The 22,676-nt window shown below is 39.1% G+C and overlaps 1 protein-coding gene across 4 annotated transcripts in view; it reads right to left on the bottom strand.

The window, feature by feature from the left end:
- Nucleotides 1-22,676, bottom strand: part of ANKRD44 (ankyrin repeat domain 44) — a gene marked incomplete at its 3' end in the record, with an annotated part of 76,704 nt that overhangs the window by 17,277 nt on the left and 36,751 nt on the right. For 2 of the 4 annotated variants that reach the window (XM_084289145.1, XM_084289144.1), the window contains exons 13-17: nucleotides 22,254-22,394; nucleotides 19,176-19,256; nucleotides 18,036-18,147; nucleotides 5,672-5,743; nucleotides 2,830-3,031 (exon numbers count right to left, since the gene is read on the bottom strand). In XM_084289145.1, the coding sequence (XP_084145271.1) occupies nucleotides 2,830-3,031; nucleotides 5,672-5,743; nucleotides 18,036-18,147; nucleotides 19,176-19,256; nucleotides 22,254-22,394 (608 nt within the window). Of the gene's footprint in view, nucleotides 1-2,829; nucleotides 3,032-5,671; nucleotides 5,744-18,035; nucleotides 18,148-19,175; nucleotides 19,260-22,253; nucleotides 22,395-22,676 lie in introns of all 4 variants that reach the window. The other 2 variants (XM_084289143.1, XM_084289142.1) reach the window with 1 other exon arrangement.

Raw genomic sequence — 22,676 nt, 5'->3', positions numbered from 1 at the left:
GACCCAGTGATTGCTAAACATTACAGACCCTGCAGGGAATATGAGCTTTGCCAACAGAGCTACAATGCTACCCTAGGGAAACATTTCCAATGGATTCCCCAAGCCAGACAGAGGAAAGATTGGTGGTAATAAAATTATATAGGGAACATACAATTTAGGCTAAGGAAACTCTCTATGTTATGAGGTAAAGAAAGCCTGTTCCCTGAGGGGAACAGACAAAAAAATAAATAAATAAATAAATAAGAATACTTCGTTAGGTGAATTATTTCGCTACTAAAGTTACAAATCCCTTTACTGAACAGAGCTCTGCAGAATCCTGTAATCCAATCCACCAGTTCAAGTCTCCTTAACTGCTCTGCTCAGCAATTCTGCTTGTGCAATCAGAAGGAATGAAGGCACGCACGTTTAAGGGGATGGGCACACATGCCTTTTTGTTTGTTCCACTGCACAGTAAACGCATGCAAGTATTCACCTTTATGCATTCAAATGCATCCTGTCACTCAAAGGATTAATTCAGCAAGAATTCTGTTAGATTTCTCAAAATATGCCAGATTTCCTCTTACGCTTGCATTGCAAATAAAAAATGTTGAATAGTGCAGTGGAACCATGCAGGGTTTCCAACAGGTGGCATCATTCTTTGCTAAAACACCCCTAAACAAAATGTTACGAAACAGCATAACAAAAATCATCAGACTTCAAGTAGCTTTTTGTAATAGCTGGAGATGGAAGCTTTACTACTTCAGGATTTCCACAGAATTCTGCACAGCTGTTGAGTGCAAGGACGTAAACAGTATCTGATTGGATATTTACCCAAAATTTTCATTATTTTGCATTCTTACTTTGCATTCAAAAGCCTCCAAATTCATGACAGCGATAAACGTTATTTTCTAAGACTTCAAATACTCATTTTTTCTGTGTAGTATTTTCCTTTCTGCTTAGGGTACATGTTCTCCATTTCTTTATTATTGCTATGGGTAGGGTTTTCCTGCTTCTTGCCTTTTCTCTCTCTCTCTCTCTCTCTTTTTTTTTTTACATATAAATTTAGCTTATTTGTTTTACTGAAGATTTAAAGAAAATTCTGCTCAAATCCCTGAAATTTTTATTATTTTTTTTTAATTTTGTGAAACAACAACAACAAAGTCACAGACTAGAGAAGTCTACAATTGATCTTCCTGCTGGTTCTACATGGAAGGCACTCACACTTCAGTGATGAGGGCAATTTAAAAAATGAACTAAAATAGAAATAAAAACACAATCTGAATTTGTATGAAGGTAAGAAACGTGTCTACTTAAAATAATCCTTCTATTCAACAAACCTACTCAACTCTATTTAACAAATCTGGTCAACAAATCCATATTTTGAGTGGGAGCTGCTAACAAGAATATGGCTTTGTAAGCATTTAGCTTTTTCAGTAATGCAGAATACTCGAAGTTCAGCTGGGACAAGAAATCTATGCAACTATAACCAAGATTTTAAATAAATGCAAAATCATTGCTAGCAGCGATGACATGCCAGACAAAGTCACAGCTTGTTCATGAGATCCCCAGCTAGGTTTGAAGTGGCTATAGAAAAGTTCTTGACCAACTCAACTGCACTTCTGTGGCAGCACTGATCTTGACTTAAATTAATTAAACCAACAGTTTTAATAGGGTGGGATCATCTGGATTTAATATTTTGTGGTTTCATTGCAAACAAATGAACTCCCCCCCCCCCTGAATTCTGGTCTCAAACTTCTGATTTGTGCACTGTGGCACAACATTTCTATATTATTACTTTATTGTGGGTAGCAATGCACTTGGTTTTATGCAAAGTCTATGGTGGCAGAAGACATTTTTTAGTATGCTATGAAGACTTATTGCAGAAATCTCTTCAATACTGCAGGCAAAATCAATATAGGTCAATTTGACTTTATGCTTCCAGGCTGCACAAACGTGATCACAGAAAGAGATGGTATATATATGTGCATGCATTTTATTCTAAGCAAGATGAAAAAATACACAGAAAGACAATTAACATTGTTAACTAAAAAAAAAAAAAAAAAAAAAGTCCAATAAATTATTAATTTTACTTCCCACTAGAGGTCACTACTATGTTGTACAGAGTTCCTCAACAGTCAGAGGAGCAATATTCCCTTTGGTGCTGCTGTGTATTTAACCAACAGGTACATATTAAATAATAACCTTTAAATAAATGGCAAATTCTACATTTTCAGTTTCCAGTTAATTATGCAATGTGTAGTACTCAACACATGGTGAATGGAGCAACTCCTAGCAACAGCAAATTCACAAGCTGGTTTAGGAGAATAACATCTGAAAGAGGGTGAATTTCTGCAGAGCTGCCACTGCGAAAGGCTGAAGGTTTTGAAAACACAACAATTTAATTGCCACCAGAAGCCTACCTGTATTTTCAACCTTTCTTCCTTAGGAGAAGCAGTAAAACAATCATTATCTCTTCCCCTGCTTTTTTTTGGCTGAAGAACCATTAAGTGAAGGTGTTGTAGAGGAAACATCATACATCATAAAGAGTAGGTGGTAATAGAGAGGTATGGAAAAGCAGAGGTAAGTAGGTAAGGACTGAGCAGTAGTGGTATAGAAAAATATGGTATTCTGTGAAGGAGGACTGATCCATGGGGACAGAGGAGAAAAAACAAGGAAAAGACAGATGAAGAGTTAACTGCTGGGCCTTGGCAAACAAGAAGCAGTCCTCAATATACGTCAAAATCTCGTTCTTCTTAGAAGAAATATGCATTGGAAATCGTAGGTGAGTAAAGTTAACAACATATGTGTTACAGGGTTCGTACCACAAGCGTAGCATAAGTCCACACTCACCTGAAGCGTGCAGTGGGGTCCTTTTGGTGACGTTGTCTTTTACAGTGACCGAAGCACCCTGGCTGATGAGAGCTTCCACGCACTCTGCATGCCCTTTAAATGCAGCCAGGTCCAAAGCAGTGCGTCCCTTCTCATCCTTGATATCCAGATCTACCAGGGACTGGAGAAGTACCTCCAAGGCTTGGTGATGACCATTATAGGCCTAGAAATACGAAATGAGTCATGTAAAGAACACAACTCTCGCCTCTCAAAGACTTTCACATAAAACACGAATAAGATATGCCATTGTTGGTCTCCCAAACACAGTAGAAATGATAGTTTTCTTGACTCCTTATGACTCTTCAGCTTGAAAGGGCTTTTCCAAATTACATTGTGGATGATAAAAGTAGCTACGACACTCAAAAATTCCTGGTTTTCATGGAGCGAAATTATGCTTATTGATTTGCTCTGACCTTCTAATACAACCCAAGGTGAGGAATAATTCAATAATTCATCAATTCAGTACAGACTAAATTTCATTTAACCTTGTAGGGACTGCTCTCCTCTACTGGCTGTTAGACTCACACAGAAGATCCTTTTTATTTACACATGAACATAGAACTAGTGTTACTAGAGTTGAAGCACTTAATGACAACAGAAGAGAAATACTAACACAAAATTAACAATCAGCCACCAAACTTCCAGGTTAAGTAGTGGTGGTAGTAGCTTGCTTCTAGTGACCATTCTCTAAAGTTTAAAAGAACAGAACAGAGTAGGAACCAAACAGTGGTTTCCCTGTTAGACCAAGAAAGCTACTTCATAAAAGTAAAAAGGCAAAGGCAGAAAAAGCAGAGGAAGCTGAGGGCACAGAGAACTCATATCCCAGAAAACACTCTGATGCAGTTGTTAGATTTTCTTCTCTATTACAGTTTTACTTAGAAAACAACCAGCTATAACCTGAACTTTGGCACAATATGAGTGCCTATCTTGAAGATGCCAAGCAGACAGTAAACCCCCATCATCTCCTTGAAAGGATAAAGTTGATTTCTTTGTTTGTTTCTTTTTGGTTTGCCTGACAGTCACTTACTTAGCCATGACCCTAACCAGCCACTATAGCCTCAGAGAATGGCAGATCAGTATTTCATTAGCTGCTAGTTCACCCCTTTGTTTCTAATTCTTAACTATTTCTATTCTATTGTCAAATATCTGGAAGCAGAGGCCATGGCCACTGCTCCATATCAGCTGTTTAACAGGTCTCTGTGTTTTGGTGTAAGTTCACAGCTTTCTGGACCACCGGGTAGAGACATTCAGAGACACTGATATATTTGTGGAAGGATAGCCACAGGCACCCCAATAAATGAGAGGCCTTGACACAAATGTCAAAGATACTTCTGGATACCTGCAGTTAAAGTGTGAGAAATTGTAATGTTTTATGTAAGCTTTTCTTTTTTTTTTTTTTTTTAATTTATTGTGTTTTTGGGGCATCTTGGGTAAATGGACTACTGTTAAACAGCAACCAATACAACAGGGAGAGACACTGGCAGTTTCCCTGCAAGGATTCTTTCCAAGAAAGACTGGAGAGGAAATGAGCTTGCTGTCTGGCCAGCTGCAGGTCAAGTCCTTTCCCTGCACAGGAATTTGTGTTGATGACAGTACAGGTTGTAACCCCTATTTTATCTTGGGACAATCTTCTTCCCAAAGTAGTCAAATTGCAGAGGAAAAGAACTGAGGGTGAGAATTGTTCAGTGGCAAACTTGGTCCTTTTAACCAAACTGTTCCAGCTCTAGTTCCCTCAGATTATGTGTGGATAATTCAAATGCCAGGTTGGAGCTGTTATGACTGACTGGGAAACAGAGATATGATCACTATAGAACTAAAATTTGATCCTGTTTTCTACACAGCAGCTTCATGGTGAGGTTGGATATTCAGTGAAGTGCCAGTTTGTGTAAGACATGTGAGGACAGGCTGAGAGAGGTGGGACTGTTCAGCTTCAAAAAGAAAAGGTTCAGAAAGGTTCAAAAAGACAGAAACAAATTCTTCTCAGTGGTGCCCAGTGACAGGACAAGAGGCAATGGGCACAAATTTAAACACTGAAAATACCATTTAAATGCAAGAAAAAACGTTTTTGTCATGGGGATGGTCAAGCACTGAAACAGATTGCCAGCAGAAGCCATGAACTGTTTGTGCTTGGAGATTTTCAAAACGTAATGGGGCACAGCCCTTGAGAAAACCACCTCTAACTGAACCTGCTCTGATCACGGAGTAGATGATTTCCAGAGGTCCCAGCTGACCTACACTATTCTGTGATTCTGTGCAAGAAGACTCTGGGAAGAGGGCTGATGAATCTTGAATCTCAGACTCTTGGGAAAAGGAAGCTACTGAGATCTCTGAGCCACAGGTGCTGGATCCCCTTTTGTCAGCACAGTGACTACTGCATACTCCCAGGGCACTTCTGGGGTTTAAGCATGTGTTATCACACCTGGCTGTGCACCAGTTTTTACACTCTGCATCTCTCCAAGAGATTATCAAGAGCAACCCATTCCATTGTCAAAGCCATGGGCTCAAGCTCAAATTTATGAACTAGTTATAAAGAAAAGTTGTGACTTGCCATTTAATTTCTTTACAGTTTGTTTCTTCTTCTACAGTCTACCTGAGTATTACAGTCAATAAAAGCAAAGAGCCTCAACTGCCAGAAACTTAATTAACAATTCCAGCCCAGAACCTGATTTTGTTACATGTAGACCTACACATCTCTTTACAGCTGTTTCAATATCAAGTCTATGATTAAACCTGCTTCAAAGACAGAGGTTAAGGAGTTATTCTAGGAGATGATCATCAAACATGTTACACGTCTCATACTTACAGCTAAATGCAAAGGACTTTTCGTAGCTGCAGAATCTGATTCCTCAAACATATTGTTGGTTTTTTCCAGAAGCTGAAAATGGAGGGAAAAAAAGTCTTAAAACATCTTTGCAAAACTTAGGATAAGGTCTTATGAACTATAAATCAGTAGACAAAGAAACTTGTTTTTCCACAGATGTCTACATTGAATAGTGAAGGACAGTGAGAAATAAATACCTCACAGCATTTCCTTTATGTATTCTCAAGTCTGTTTTCCCTGTGGGATCAAGTTATAAAACTAATTTGAAAGCTTGTCATGAACATCCTCGTCCTGATTAATGAGTTTCCCTGAAATCATAGAGACTGCTTGCGTGAAAACTGAACAGGCAAAAGGAAGAATTTGTGGAGTAGAGCCCTGTGGTGGTGGTACCGTGCTGGGCAGCTGAACACCACAACCGCTCTCACTCCCCCCTCCCTAGATGAGGAGGAGGAGAAGTAAAGTAAAGAACAACTCACGGGTTGAGGTAAGGATAATTTAATTAAAGGGAAAAATTATTGAGGAAAGATCATTACTAAACTAAACAATTTAACTAAAGGAAAAGGGAAACGGGAGGGGGAAAGGGAAAGAAACAAAACAAGTAAAGGCTGTGTGGAAGTGCAGAGGAAAGAAATTCCTCTCTACTTCCCACAAATGAGCGATGCCTGACCACGGCCTTGCAGCAGGGCCTCAATGACATAGCCGGTGTTCGGGAGGAGGCCCAACGTTTTCACGAGAGCCCCCCCCTCCCCTCTTCTTCCTTTTCCCACCTTTTATTGCTGAGTGTGACACCACATGGTACGGAACATCCCTTTGGTTGGGTTAGGTCAGCTGCCCTGGGGATGTTTCTCTTCCCACTTTCTTGCCCACCGCCCTAGGAGGGTTGGAGAGAGTCCCGATGCTGTGCCAGCACTGCTCAGCAGCAGACACAACACTGGGGTGATCCCACTGCTGTTCTGGCTCCAAGTGCAGAGCACAGCACTGTGTGGGCTGCTGCAGGGAACATTAACATCCCAGCCAGACCCAGTACAGTAAGTCAATTTGCACTGGAAAAAGGGATGTTGCATGAATACACAGATAATGCACATGCAAGCCATTTCTGATAGATGGTGGTCTGGATAATTCTGACATATATTATATGGGAACAATTATAGCTGTGCTGCTAGTCATTTCACAGTCATTTTTTATAATTTATCAAAGTAGAACCTGCTTCTACAATCGCAGACTTCCAAAACGCAACACATTTGAACACCTTGAACTCCTAAAATGGTTAACATCTAATAAAATGCAACATGTTTTTACGATTCTCTTCATGGAAAGGGATCCCAAAGCATCTTAAGGCTTACAAAGAGAACACTTCTGCCCAATCATAAGGAGGAACTATGGATTTACTCTGACCAACACCGCATGCCACAACAGCACACGGACCCTGGCAACTTACCTAGCTGAGGTTGCAAAGCAAACGATACACAATATTGACAAAATATTGGGAATTCAACACCTTTTAGTAGCACTGCTGGTGTGCAAGACATTTTACTTGATAAGTACTCAAACAGCTAGTCTCCAAAATCCTTTGTAACTGAAAATTAATGTTTAAAAAAAAAAAAAAAAAAAAAGTAGCCAGAAACTGTAAAAAGCAAAGAAAAGCATGACAGGTAACTAGAAGTGACTTGTAATGTTTCCAAGGTTACAAGTCAGGTTTTCACAGTGTTTTTTATAATAGGGTAAACAATTAACTAAAAGCCTGAAAAGGGAACTGGGAGTTTTGGTGCCAATCTGGACTATTCTACAGTATGCCAACATGGAAAACTCTGAAGAGACCAATGAAAGCCTACAGTTGGCACAGAAATTATCAACCCCACACTGCAAGATGATAGTATGTAATGAATTCATATATACCTAAACTTTTGGTGTAACAAGTCAGTCCTTACCAGACCTAAATCAAAAAGAAATTGATCCAAAGTATCACAAATCTCACATTAAACAAGGCATTAATCAGCATCGGGGAGGGGGGTTGGGAAGGAGGGGAGGGAAGGTGGAGGGACAAAATGGAAATTTAAGCAGTAATTTTGTTTATTTGTATATTTTGAGCCTAGTGTCAGGAGTAGGAAAGAAAAGTGTGTTAATGCAAATACTGCTCATAAGCAACTGGGTGCATTTTTTAACAGGTAATACTAATTTTAACACAATTTTACAGCTAAGGAAGAAAAAAAAAAAAAGAGTCCCACACCACTTTTGCAGTAGATTTGGGGCAAGGTTAGGGAAACACATTTGGTATTTTGGTATTTTCACATGGAACCACATCCAGTTTAAAACGCTGTTCTTCTCTTATATTTTAGATGGACATGGGATGAAGCAGTAACTCTGAACACATGGTCATGAATTCTCAGTTATCACAAACACGCGCTAAAGAGGTAGTAATTTTAAGTCTTACAAGATTTTTCTCCAGTAGGTAAACAAACTTTAAAAAAATCCAACCAAACCCAAGCACTAAGCCTGTTTCCCTGTCGGTTCCATACTGGCCTTTATTCTGAGTCTGTAAGGTCACCACAGAAGACTAATTTAATCACTTGTAATTACATTGGTCATCATCTGTTGAAATTCCAAGATCAAAAACTTAATAATTCTCTCTCTGGAACAAGACAGATAACTGCCTTTCGAGTAAATGAAAAAAGGAAAAAAAAAAAAAAAAAGAAAGAAAATTGACAAAATTAAGGCTGTAGAGGAACAAATTGCAGGATTGGAGAGCCCCTCACAAAAGGCATATCGATGGCTTAGAGTTAAAGCAGCTTAGACTGATGCAGACTAAGCTTAATGAGCTTATTACTCACAAGGCTGAGTGTCTCCATCATAAAGTCAAGCACAAACAGGAGCTTGATAGCAAACTTCGTAGCTCCCACATACACAGCCTGACAGAGTGAGAAAAGATCACAGAATCATCTAGGTTGGAAGAGACCTCCAAGATCACCCAGTCCAACCTCTGACCTAACACTAACCAGTCCTCCACTAAACCATATCCCTAAGCTCTACATCTAAACGTCTTTTAAAGACCTCCAGGGATGGTGACTCCACCACTTCCCTGGGCAGCCTATTATAAGGGAGAGCAAACACATGATTATTATGGACACATAACTAATAATTTTCAAGATGTCTTGTCAGGCACAGCTCACAATTAAAACTAAGTCATCTGATGGATACACATCATATCACATGCAGGTTACCTGGCAAATCCTCCAGCTTCACCAGTGTTTCCAAGAACACGTTCACAATAAATTTCCTATACTTGTTATAAGAGCACATAAAGTGATCCTTACAGCTCATAATGCTTCCAACTTAGGGCATGCTTGTAAGAAACTACCCACAGTTGCACCTGTTATTAAAGAAAGTGAATTTAACACTCAAAACCATTTTCACTGATGGTCCTGGCATTTTAAATCCCCAGACCCTGCAGAACAACTCCAATGAGCCTGCTGCCGTGCAATACCTGCCTGCTGCAAGTTGGCCGATGCACTCCTCTCAAGACCGACAAGTACGGGTGCTTTACTATCAGGTCATTGTTGTGGCTGACTGGAGAAAGTCCAGCACATCTCATGTCTCATTTCTTGTGCCATTGAGATTATGCCTTTCAGCTGATTACATTTCTACGTCTTAATTGTCTGTAGATTTTAAGCAGATGTCAGCACTGGCAGAATTGTTCAGATGCTGCAATCCGAAGTGGTGGGCACTGTCCTCTCTGGTTAGGTTCTAACTTTTTAAAAGGTAAGGATACCCTTACTCTTTTTTTGCCCTTTGGAAATTCCCAGTACTACCCCAGCACTTCCCATAACAGCACTATTTAACTATTTAGACATAAGAGGATTTACTGCTTGATTTTACTTTGTGGTTATAATACAGGATTATAGGGGAGAATATGGTATAGGGTTTTTTGCTTCCTTTATTTTTTTTTATTTTTTTTTTTTTACTTAAACTTGCCAGTTACTGACGCAGGATAGTTTACATAATTGTCCTTATAGACTATAATATATTCTGAAGTTTATCTCCGTTTGGAAAAAATAGCTTCATGGAACACCTCTGTAATTTCGAATTGGAATTAGACAGAAAAGGAGATACTACTTTCATCATGCATAAAAAGTTTAAGCTACATTTTTAAAAGGAAGATGTCAGAAACTACTTCGAACTGTAATGATGGGTGCTATTTTAAACCCTAAAAAGAAAGAGAATGTGATTCTGCACAAAGCACCATGCACCTTCACCTCCAGGCACAACTATCTATGTGCACCACTGGTAGTTATGTCAAAGGTTTGATCTGACCATCACTGACATTAAAGTGACTTTGCACAGAGGGTTTTACCATTTTAGTATGGCTACTTCTACATTCCAGCACATATAACTCCAGCACTGCTAACTAACTTCTTCAGAGCACCATATTTAGGTGCTACTGATATTAACCGTAAAATGGCAAAACATCAATTAGTAACAGCTTTTAATGTCACTTCCCAAACTGAATAAAAATATATTCTCTAGGATGTCATTTTGAATCTTATCTTTCCTGATCAATTGCAATAGATAAGTGTCTGTACCCAGGGAAAACAGCAGCAGCTTCTTTTGAATGAAGATTTTTTTCCAGCAAGTACCAAGCTCAAGATCAAAGACTGTCATCAATTGTTTCCAATTAAATAGAAAACAGTATTAAAATTAACCTCTATACCATTTTATACCGGGGAAGCGCAGTTTTAAATCTCAGATTTTTTTTGATTGTGTAATTCAAAGGTGAAATGGTACAACCATATCCTCAGGGGAGACAAGCAACTCTAAAAGCTCTCTCCATATTTGTAAAGATAAATGGTCCAATTATTTTAACTTGATCAGATTAAAGCCAATATACTTCCTTAACATAGCCTGATACGTTTTTCCAGAAATCAGACATTAAAAATCTGACCAACCAGTGTTTACATCAATTTTGCTCATGTGCACAGATTATGGGTGAAGTTAACATAAGTACATAGAAGTTTGGCAAGTGTTTAACTAGACTGAGTCTGAAGAAATTTATTAGTCATTGCATGCCCCTTTTTCAGCACAACGCTTACATAACCAGTAACTTACCAGAACAATCACCACCACGCAGACAGAACTTACCTGGCATTTAGGGAAACAAAGTTCAAGCCTTGAAGTATATTTAAACCACAAAATTAAAGCAGACCTCCAGAACCTAATCTTTCATTGCAGCTCTTCCACTTAATACTAAATCACCTCATATTAAGTCATGTGAGTGCTGTGTCAATGCCATACAGTAGATTCTCACCCAGCAAATATTTGTATGAAGCAGGACAGCTCCAAGCAAGAGTGAGAGATGCTCTCCAGTACCAGCCAACACGTCGCTTACCGAGATGTAGAAATTCAAATTCTTTGTTAATCAGAGCAGAGATCTGAGCCTTCATCTTCCACACTTGAATCATGTATGTCGTGTTTTTTTCTGAACAGAAATTGATTTTACCTCAGAGGTTCTATAAAACCTCATAGTTTGGTTTAGGACCCCCTTCCCCAGTGAAAGTTTTGCAAGTTTTGTAAAATGTATAAGGAAAGCTTTTGTTCAGACAAGTTATTTCTTAAAAAAAAAAAATAAAAAAGTCCTCTGTAGCTGAAAAATTTGAGCTTTGGTTAAATGTATTAGCAGTCAATTTTGAAAACGTGCTTTTCAAATGTATGTTTTGCTATTTTCTTCTCATTTATGTCTCTATTGTGAAATACACACAAGTGTGTTTTAAAGTCAGACTCACATAAAGATGTTTAATTCAAGTTCCTTCTTTAAATCACTTTGAAAGTGGTCACACAGTTCCAGAAAACAGACAACGTTGGTTCCATTTCACATTACCAAAAGCAAAGCTACTTTAACATCCAGAAAAGTGTCATGCCACTCAGTACGTGCACTTGACTCATAGCTACTAAGACTGTGGAAAAGCAACAGACTTCTAGCAAAGCTTGAGCCTGTAAGCAACAACAGTGAGGTAATCTATTTAAACCAAAGCAGCATACATGCAGTTGCTTGAAGTATGTGGCATGCCAGTTAGGAATAGTGATTCTTTCTTCTTCAGGCTTTATAAGAGTGAATACAAGCACTTGCAAAATAGTAAGAAGTTTAAATAAAAACCAAATATACAACATGCAATTGTTTTTCAATTACTCACTATATCCAATGGAGTTTTGCTTCCAATCTGATTAAAAACGTCAATTAGAACAGTTAAAGACATACTCAACTATGATGGCAGTCTGCAAGTGTTTGTGGGGTCTGTTTGCTTGTTTTCCTCTTTCTTTGGAATAAATTGCGTTGCAAGCATTGCACAAACAGAATACTTAACCAGGACCTGATCCTCTATGCACCCATCTCTACTCTGTCCACTTATGGTTGAAACGCTCCTGAAACTACGAGACAACTGCTGCTGTGAATAGCTACCAGTTGCATTACTTCATATGGGAAGAAGGGAAAGAGGAAAATATTCAACAGGAATGTTTACAACCAATCTATTCAATTGACAAAACAGAGATCCAAAATACACACTGTGGGAGCCTTTGCCTAATGAAGTGAGTTTGCTTTTTAAGCCTACAAATACCAATAAACCAGTGCCAGTTTCTTCTTGAAAGTCTGCTCATGCAGGCAAACATCTTCTACTGAATAAAAGAGACTGATTACACTCCCAAAACCCCAGCACCCACAGCTCTTCCTGAGCTACAGTCTAATGCAATGCCATATGCCCTTTTCATTGGATTCAGTAAATTAGAAAGAGTCACATTCTGCACACGTTTACATGTAAACACCACACACACATACACACTCACAGACAGGTACTTGAGGAACAGCACAAGTCCACAACTCCTTTCCAAACTGAAGGGAAACTGTCCCCTGCAGTTCTGCAATGGCCTTGTTACTCTCTGTCAGAAGACAGCAGATGTTAGTGCTTTGCTTCTCCCCGCCAGGAAAAAAAATAAAAACAACAACAACAACAACAAAATGACCAAATCTGTCAGAGACAGAAAAGCCCTCAGACATGCTAGGCAATACTCTTTTCCTACAAGCCAAAGTGCCAGCAGGGTGCCAAAGCAAATGGTGAATTCCTGTACTCCCACAGAGTTCACAAGCAGCATTAGCATCCTTGAATCCCTTTTTAGGATCAAAATTATATAGTTTTGAAAAAAAAAAAAAAAGCCAATAAGCTAACATATATCAGCATACCTAGCATATATTTACTCCTATTGATAGTTTAATTTGTGGGTACATCTTGAAAAAATACTGAAATCAAATCTTAAGTAACTAAATCAATCTACCATGATCTGGGGATTCTAGGACTAAGAGAGAAATTCGAAGGTTTGTTAAGGTTATTTTCAAAGGATTATGTTCTTAAGTTCTTTTCTTCTTTTGCATTCTGCTTTTAGATCCACTAGAGTTAATGATTTCGAGCTTCCTCTGCTCAGAAAAAAACCATAAGGACGGGTGTTTACAGCCAATGAGTTTGATAGAAAGGGTCTCTGGTTCTGGCGCACTGAGAGCTGCATGCACAACCACCAAGCCTCAAATGCCAGCAGCTCCAGTCAGCTCCAACTGGTGCTTGATAAAGGCTCATTCCTTAAAGGAGTGTCCAAATATATGTGTATGGTTTTCAGAATTCTGCACCTGTGGAGTCTATTTATTTAGATAATTGTTCTGTGTATTTTTGGAGTTTTATTGGTGCTTTCTTTATGAAAATAAGCATCTGAATTCCTAACTGTAGCAACTAACTTGAGAAAAAAAAAATAAAACTTCTGTGCTGCACATGAAATAACAGCTCAGATATTCAGAGCTGACACACACGAAAAGCCATCACAGAGTTCGTTATGCAGTCATTCACCACACGAAATGCAATCACTGCTGCTTTCAGACAAAATGCTGCCCTTTCAGAAGGATGGAGCCAAGGAGACTGTGAGATATTCACAAAGGAGAAAATCCAGAACATAGCCCCTAAATGAATAGATTCAGGCCATGAAGTGGCCCAGGGGCTGCAGCTGCACAAGTGTCTGAGCCAGATCCTCATGTGGCAAAAGGCTATTTAATGCCTATCCCAACCACACTTGTGATTCACTCACCACTCATTACCAGCGTCCTGCTCTCAGATGGATAAATGAACAAATTCTTGTTGATAAGAGATGCATGTGGTCAGTAGTAGCTACATGAAATACCTAAGGGGTCTGAGATTTCTACTTCACAGGTTAAGGAGCAAGCATTTGAAGGCACAGATTGCTTTTTTTCCCCACTGGTAACAGCTGATCTAATAAAAGTTTGCTCTTCAAACTTCACAGCATAGTTGTGAGGTCCTGTTACCAGGAAATCTTCCTGGTGCACGCAGATCTTCAGGTTACCTGCTTCAGTCAGACACACAGACCGAGATTTGCCTTTCAGACATGATTTTCCATTAAACCATGCTCTCCTCCCATTCTCAAGTGAATTAGCCCCTGTGGCAATTCAATTTCTGTTAGGCAAAAAGTGAATTTCATTTGCTAATGTAGCTTTGCTAAAAAGAAGAACAGATTAAAAGAAAAATAACCATCAATTCTTACAGTCAGAGAAGAGATTTCACTACAGAAGAAAGACACTTAATTCTGTTTGCCCTGACATAGCACAGGAATATATTTTTTACCAGCGCAAAGTGCCTGACTGGCCCTCCAGACTGCAGTTTAATGTGAAATTACAATTTAAATTTCACTCTTTCCACACCAACAGGGATTTTGTGATAAGAGATTGTTTCAATGAAACATACACTCCCCCCCCAAACTACTGCAGTCTGGTGATGTGATCAACTCTAACATACCAGATAGCAACCTTGACCAATATCCCTGACTACCGAGCACCCAAGAAGTCAGTCCCAATCTAAAGAAACATGAGGTTATATTTTAGAAGCACGAAAGCAGATGAGAGAGACTGAGTTTTACTTGCTCACAAGCACACATGCCCAGCACTCAGCCTTTAGGAATGGCTTGTTACAGATGGAGAAAGAATTCAAGAATCTACTTCCATTCTTCTCTTTTTAGCAACATCAGGTCAGTCATTGCAGAGCATCTGCCCCACTAACATCCCAGACAATCCAAAGCTCCTCAAGAAAACCGCTTCTGGCACCGGGCTCTGTGGTTGAACACACAAACACAAACCTTTTCCAAAGGATATGGCCTTTTCACTCTTGATCCTTATTTCTCCTAACACCTCTGCTCTCCCCACAAAGAAATTTACCTAAATTCCTCCCAAAATATCGGTATCACAGAAACCACAATTTTCTGTAGGTAAACCAGAATTTCCCAAACTGTACTCAAAGGTGTAAATATTTTGTCATGCTAGGAAGTTATGGTGCTTAAAGCACAGATCAGACCCTTAGCTAAGGAAACTCCACTAGAGACTTCTTCAGATATTTTTTTTATGTGATCATTTATTTAAGTTAATTTAGGTACCTGTTATAAAAACCAGAAGGTCAGGAGAAAGAAAAAAAATAGTCTTACCAGCTCTTTGATACATTTGACATGTCCTAGAACACTGAAAAATTCATTAACATTTTGCTGTAGTTCAATATTGTGCATATACAGAAGTACTAGGTACCATTGCTCATAAAAATCAAACTCAGTGTTGCATCCACTTTGCCTTAGTTTTGATCAGAATTAAAGCTCCATATTTTAAATGCTCTTCTTCCCGTAACAGTTTTATGCCCACAAAGAACCCTCTTGTGGAACAAGGTAAGATAATTCTTAGATATTTTTGACTACAAGTTGCCAATCATAAATTAAAACACATTTATCCAAGTGATAAAACAGTAAAATAAGTTCATTTGACAGTGAAAAACATGTTTTTATTTCAGTAATCCTGCATGAAAAATCTCTTCTTCAGGGTAGAAGAGATTGGAAATATTTCAAAAGGCGTATTCCATATGACAGAGTTCCTGTGATACAGATTAGTGGTTCAAAGTTAGCACTTGGACACCAATTTATCTGTTACTGCATCTGTGAAGTCAAAACAAAAAATCTGCCGATCTATAGACATATTTACACTGGAATTAGTGTTGCTGGGCTACCACTGTTCCTTGAGCAAGAACATCTGAAAATATGCTCAAAGCAAAATTACCTTTTGAGGCTGGTCCCAGCTTTTTTGCCATTGTGGATAAAAGCAATGAGGGGAAGAAAAAAAATCAATGTAAATGCGATGCCTGTATCAATTAGTTAGTCACTGTTACCAAATATAAATAAATACTAAACCTGGGACTTGGTAACTCCCTAGATCTAAGGGACAAATGCTCATTGCGCAAAACCAGAGTCAGCTACTCGGACAGTGGGTGCAAAGATGAGTCTTGGTCCTGCTGCTGATCAAGCACAAATACTTTTTGATACATCTAGCTCTTGTATTCCAGAGAGACAATGAGCTGCCTATCAAACCCTAAATACCAATGGCAAAATCATAATCCCGATGGACCCCATGGTCCTCAGGTATACAAGCTAGTACACAAAGTGGTCCTTTGCAGACAAAAAGCTAAAATCCCTAGCAATGTTCTTTCACACAGAAACACAAAACAGCTGTATGGCTCTAGCTCTGTAAATGATGCTTTTATTTTTAACACTGCAGGTATAGTCTCAACTATGGGAGGATTAACATGGAAAACCACTGAATTTCTCTGTCCAAATATAGAGCACTTGCTGCGTTGCTGCCTCTCACCCACAGTTTGCATGTCACCCTTCAAAATTAAAGAAAAACCCAACACCTCTGGTACATCCTGCACTCCTAGTTCTTCCTTTTGTCTAGCATGCCTTAGTAACACTGGAACTTGATAGCAGGTTATTGCCTATAACAGATATGTTGTGAGAAAACATGCCCAGGAGCAAGCATAAGAAAAGAGAGGAGACCTTGCTCTGTGCCTGCTCTGCACCCAGCAGCACACAGGGACTATGATCTGAAGGCTGAAAGACGCTGTTAGAGAGAGCTCTGCTCACACAAGTCATGCAAGAATCTGGTGATAAGACACGGGTAAGGCTGTGATACACATTGCTGTGGGCATACAAGCATAGGCTTGCACACTGCACAGAGAAGACTATATATACGCCCTTCAAATGCCAGGAGCATTTGCTTTTGTTCCAAATGCACAGCAGGCACAGCAGAGTATTGCTCCGTCCCCACGGGCAGAATCACGTGAGAGGAGATGGCTCTAAACAAGGAAAGGCCAAATGGCTGCCACAAGTGAAAAAGCAGCAGTGATACCCTAAGCGCCCTAAATATATTTGTGCACACAGGTGGGAGCTAAAAAGGCTTAGCACAACACCTGCAATTGTGACCCAGGGCTGCCCTGGTGTAACTGCAGGTCAGCCGTTCCTTGCTCTGGTGACCCTGGGGTAGGACAGCTGCAGGATTTCCCCAAGGGTGGCAGAAACTGACAGCACTGATGCACGTGGTGTGAAAGCAGCATGTGTCGTACAATAGTCCTTCTCAATAATTAAGTACTTTGGCTCTTTAACAAAGAACGAACCAAGCAACATAAAACAATAAACAGCACACAGTGGTCTTACTAAGGCCTGGATCTCTATATGATTTTCTAATTATAGTGTTGTGGTTTTTGTTTTTGTTTTTGTTTTTAAAAAAAAGCAATTAGAGTTGGATCTCCCTGTATATCAGACAGTTCAGTTAAGATCCATTTTCATGACACTTCTATTTATTTATTTATTTACAGCCATCGAACTCCTATAAGTCCACACAATAAATCTCCCAAATTTTTGGCTTCTTATGAGATGCAATTTCTGACTGATGCAACAACAATGAAAATACAACAACTAAAAAGCAGACACGTGGCATACAAGGTTGATGATGGTTACTTTAACAATGCTGCTATTATTTCTTTACAGGTTAAAAGGCATTGCAGGTATGAAGCTAACAAAAGCTATTTACTCTCTCAGTCTGCAAGTCTGATAATGTGGCAGCTACAGAGGACACACAGCATCATGCAGTGGGAACTATCCCATATTAATGGCACATACACCGGGAACATTTTGACCACAGTTAAAAGTAATTTGAGCTCCACTCAAAGACAACATTTAAGCACCAGCTTGTTGAACAAGGACTGGATTATCAAGATGATCATGTTTTTAAGATGCACCTGGTTGCATATATTTGAGTTTATTGCACCTTCCTGAGTTTATTGCAGGTTTTCACAGCATTGTAAATATCTAAGAAACTCAAATTGTAACCTTTGGGGCTGTTCACAGTACTAGCATATAGAACCCCACCCACACACATGTATATATATATATATATATATGTATCAGCAGATAGAGATCTCTGAACTGTGTGAGCACTCACCAGTTCCAAACACTGCCGGTGCCCATATGCAGCAGCGTAATGCACAGTGTTGTACCCCTCTTTGTCTTGGATGGATGGATTGGCATCGTTCTGTAGAAGGAACTCCAGACACCTGTGAACAATTCATGAGTTTAACCCACTCTGTTTAACAGACTTAGCCCTCACTACAACTAGGAGTGGCACTGCAGACAGGCAGTCAGGCAGTTAATTCTGTGTTTTGAACCGCACCTCAAATCATTTGCAGGTTGCCTTCCTCTTCACCACATTCACCAGTTTTTTAACCAGAAAATCCCCACTCATTTTTGAGTGGGGATTTAAAGCAATCATAAAAACAATTCATTAAAAACCATCTTAAACCCAACCTTTGCTGCTATTCTAGGTTCCAAATTGGTCTTCTATTACAAAGCCTGAAAGTCACAATCCTGTACCATAATGTAAACAACTAAGTTGGAAGAGCTAGAACTGCTGCTATTTTATGCAAAATCTCACAGACCACAGCATTGGCCTGCAGCTATACACTATGGCAAGCTGAAAAATTGGACTTTACTGAATTACTTTCCTGGTATGTATGTATATTAATGTATTTTCCTCTTTGTTAGCATTTTTAAATTGTGTTTTTCAAAGGATCCCGTACGTTCTTCATAGCTCTTAACATTCTTTCTTATTCCATCAAGATATTATCATTTTGTTGCTATTACTTTCTTGTAATTCGTATTGAATGTATGGCTGCCATATGAAAAAGGGTATTTTTAAAACAAAAAATAATGATCAATATTCAGCTAGGTGAAAATGTTAATCCAAGCAAATAAATTGAAGAAGCCATTGATTAACTTCTCTTTGCAACATACACTCTCAGTGCAAAGCATTAAAATAAGGCAATGCATGGTGCTAAAAAGTTATTAAATTACTGAAGCAGTGCATTTTCAATTAAAAAAGAGCAACAAACACAGAAGCAGAAATATTAGGGAATATGCACACAGAGGAAAGCATAGAGCTTTTTTCTTTAGGTTAGCCCTCATTAAAGCCAAGCATTTTGTTTAGCAGAGCAATGAAAGAGCAAAAGCAGAGTGTAAACTGCAGTGCAAAGCAGTGGCTTTCTCCAGAAGCAAAGTTTAACTTCTTTATTGACACCAAACTTACAACGCAGCTTCTTTTTCCTTCATCTCACTGGCTCTTTCAAGTTCTTCAGCATTTTCATGGGAGTTACCTAAAATATTCTTTCTTCTTAGCATAAACAACAGAAAAATGCAGCTTATTTTCAAAATATGAATGATTTTGATGCAGTCTGCCACCCATCCCCCATCTCCTCTGCAAGGAGTTGACCTTCTCCAGCCAACAGTAAAAAAAAAATAAATAAATAAGTAAGTTTATGTAAATTTAATGAGCATGCTACATGGGTCTGCAGCAAGCAATGGAGACAACTACAACATGGCAGTTTATCATCCTGCCAATCAATGCAAAAAAAAAAAAAAAAAAAAGAAAAAAAAGAAAAAGAAAGAAAATTCTGGTTTCTATCAGAAACAGTTTGCTCATTACTGTCCAGAATCCTTCCATATCTCCTACAGCAATGTTGTGTATTCTGTTCTGTTCCCATTGCAGAGAGGAATTCAGGATTACTACAGCTTGCTGCTTCCTACAATGACTTGCTAGTAACATCAAAGATTCAGAGCCCTTTAGGTACTAATACTGAAGCAGTCTATCTTGAATATGCTTTAGCTGCATTGCTGACTCTCCTCACTTTCTGTGAAATATCTTGGCAACACCATGAGATGTTGCCTCAGATTCTCAAATGCCTGGTCAGATTCTTTAGATGCTTCTAAGAGCTCAGCATGTCTTCACACTCCTTCACACCGGGATCATTTGTGGCATCTCTGCTGCCCGGTCAAATGGATGAAGATTGTGATTCGTGACCTTACAGTCAGATTGTGATTATGAATTTGCTTGGCCACCAAGACCAACACATGCTTCCAAACTTCAGTGAACAGGGCAGATCAGTACCTTGAAAGGCCTGTAAGGAGGACTGTTTGCTAACTTCAATCCCTATGTAACACACATGTTCCAAATTGGATTCTGCACAACGCAAAACAGTACATTCTTTCCTTATCATGCTATTTTCCATTCCTATTATTGAGATTTTATATTCTTCCTGTGGGTGCCAACAGTAATGGATTGTTCCACAAATGCAGGGTCTGTCTGATGGGCACTGACTGAAGAAAACTTATTTATCAATTAAAAAAAAAACTCCTCTGAATGTTAACACTGTAAGCTCATGGATAGTCCTCGTGTGTTATGTTGAATAAAGACAGTTGGTCAAAGCTCAGAAAAGCCCTAGGAGACACCTGTGTACTGACCAGTATTTCAAACATCTCATATAACAAATGAAAGCCCTGTATGCATCTGCTTTCTGTCACTAAAAATCAGTGAGATCCTGATATAGGATTCCCTGAACGGAATAAGCCATGATCTGGAAAAAACAACACATAATCAGAAACTTGAATAATCTGTTTAAGGAAAATGCTTTTGTGATTTCCACTGCAGGAGTAATTTTTTGAAGTCCATGAGTAAAAAGAGTTACCAGAATAGCTGAAACCGTACAACTACCTTGCTGCACCAAGACTTCTATCTGCTCATTAACTGCCCATGCCCAAAGTTAAATGATGTTGAATATTCTTTGGACTAACACTGTCTGACTTAAGGAGATCTTTGTCATTTAGAAGAAAAAAACCCCTGTCCTATAAAATGATGGACTGCAAACAACATTTCGTCTATGTAACAAGACTTCCACAACATCTCAAACTGGAAAATTTAATAAGACAACATCACCACATCAGAATCAATTTATGTTTGGATTATGAGGGCAAATAAAGGTCACATATTCTGGCCAATGTTCAGAATGTGGTTAAATTACGTTTTTATTTTATTTTTTCTGTTACCAATAGAAGTAGCTACATCCTTAAGTTAACCAAGAGCTTGTTTACATGCAGGAGCATCACCTATAAAAAGTCAGAAGCTGAAAAACATACACTGAATTGCAATTCTCAACGTCCTGAGTAAGACCTCACCCTGGCAAGACAGATTTAGAAACAATTGGTGCTGAAAGCTTTCATGTAAGACTAGTCTGCTTGTAATGCCAAGAACGGTCCTTTGAAGAGCCTGCTGCCTTCTTCCCAGCACTGTTCAGGTTTCAGGTTGATAGGGAAGACATTTTCAATATCAGTATTGTCATGGCAAATGAAGCAAATGACAAGGAAGCTATTGATGCTCCTATATGGTATCCAAACCTCTACCACAAGGTTAAGGAGAAGTCTGAAGTGGCTCTGAGGTGGTATTCTATTGTGAATGTACCACGCTTTTTTTTTTTCCCCTTTAACTCAGACCTCTGCATATTAGCAACCAAAAAATTGTTCCTTAGCGTCTGAAGGAAAGAGGTAGATAAGCATGGGATAACCTAAAATAAATACAGGTCACCAACAATTTTAAGAGAGCGCTAACAGGATAATTGGCCTTGTTTTATACGGTATATTATTGGGAAGAGATTATGAGAACATGCAGCTAACTGGGAATCAGAAACTGCATTCAGTAACCACAGGATTTTTAAGTTTTGCAGCTGTTTTCCCCCTTCCAAACTTTTCTCAAAAGAACAGCTTCGCATTCTGCCAAAGGATGTTCCCCAGGCCTCTCTTCTCTTAGTCTCTAAAGAGCAGCCTATTTGGAGAGGGTGAATGTTTTTAGCAACTCTGACAGTGGAGAGACTGACGGGTAGGATCTATCCCATCTTTGCCAAGAAGTCTGTCAGAATGGCCAGATGTTTGTCACTGCAGTATATCTGGGAAAACCTCTCCTACTGCTGCCCCTTCTCCCACCCCTTCTGATGGTCTTGCAAAGCAGATATGGAAAACTCTCTGAGCTTCCTTTAGTGAGGAAACTACACAGAGGAAAACAGAAGACAGACAGTTTGTAAAATAGTTCTTTAGGACAGAGAGGCTGCAAAACTGTGTGTTACATGAAAGGTAAACTGTAGAGCTGAGATTCCACATCATCTACGGATCTGGCATACAGTCAGAGCAATTCCATGTGAAGTTACGCATATATCTGAGAGAAATTCCTTTGCTAACAAAATCCTTTTTTTGGTTCAAATGGCTTAGCATCACAAAGAGAGCAGAATGACACTGATTTGGCAAAACACTTTAAATAAAGAATACAAACAGGTTCTCTTACTTTCGGTCCATGTCAGAAGCAGCAGCATAGTGCAAAGGGGTGCGCCCCCAGTCATCTGTTTCGTTAATATTGGCTCCGGTTGTCACCAGTGTCTCAATACAGTGGAAATGACAATTTGCAGCTGCATAGTGCAAAGGTGTCCTGAAACACAAGTGACAATTTGTTACCTCATATTCCAGCATGCACTGCCAGGGATAACAATAAATCTTAACTGCTGTATTCCTACAGATTTCCAGCAAGTCAATACCAGCACCTTATGTTCCTCTGATGAAATGCAAAGTTATGCAAATTGAACAAATTACTGTGTTATTAGGAAGTTTTGGTGCTACTACCAAGCCTAGTGGCAAAGAGATCCAAAATCTGCATCTTGCAAACAACCTATTCCCAGTGAGATCTGCTGCTGCTGTTCTGCATACGCCACTA

The sequence above is a fragment of the Netta rufina genome (genome assembly GCF_964035555.1).
Source record: "Netta rufina genome assembly, chromosome: 6".
NCBI classification, from domain to species: Eukaryota; Metazoa; Chordata; class Aves; order Anseriformes; family Anatidae; genus Netta; species Netta rufina.
This window is presented reverse-complemented; position numbering and strand designations above follow the sequence as displayed.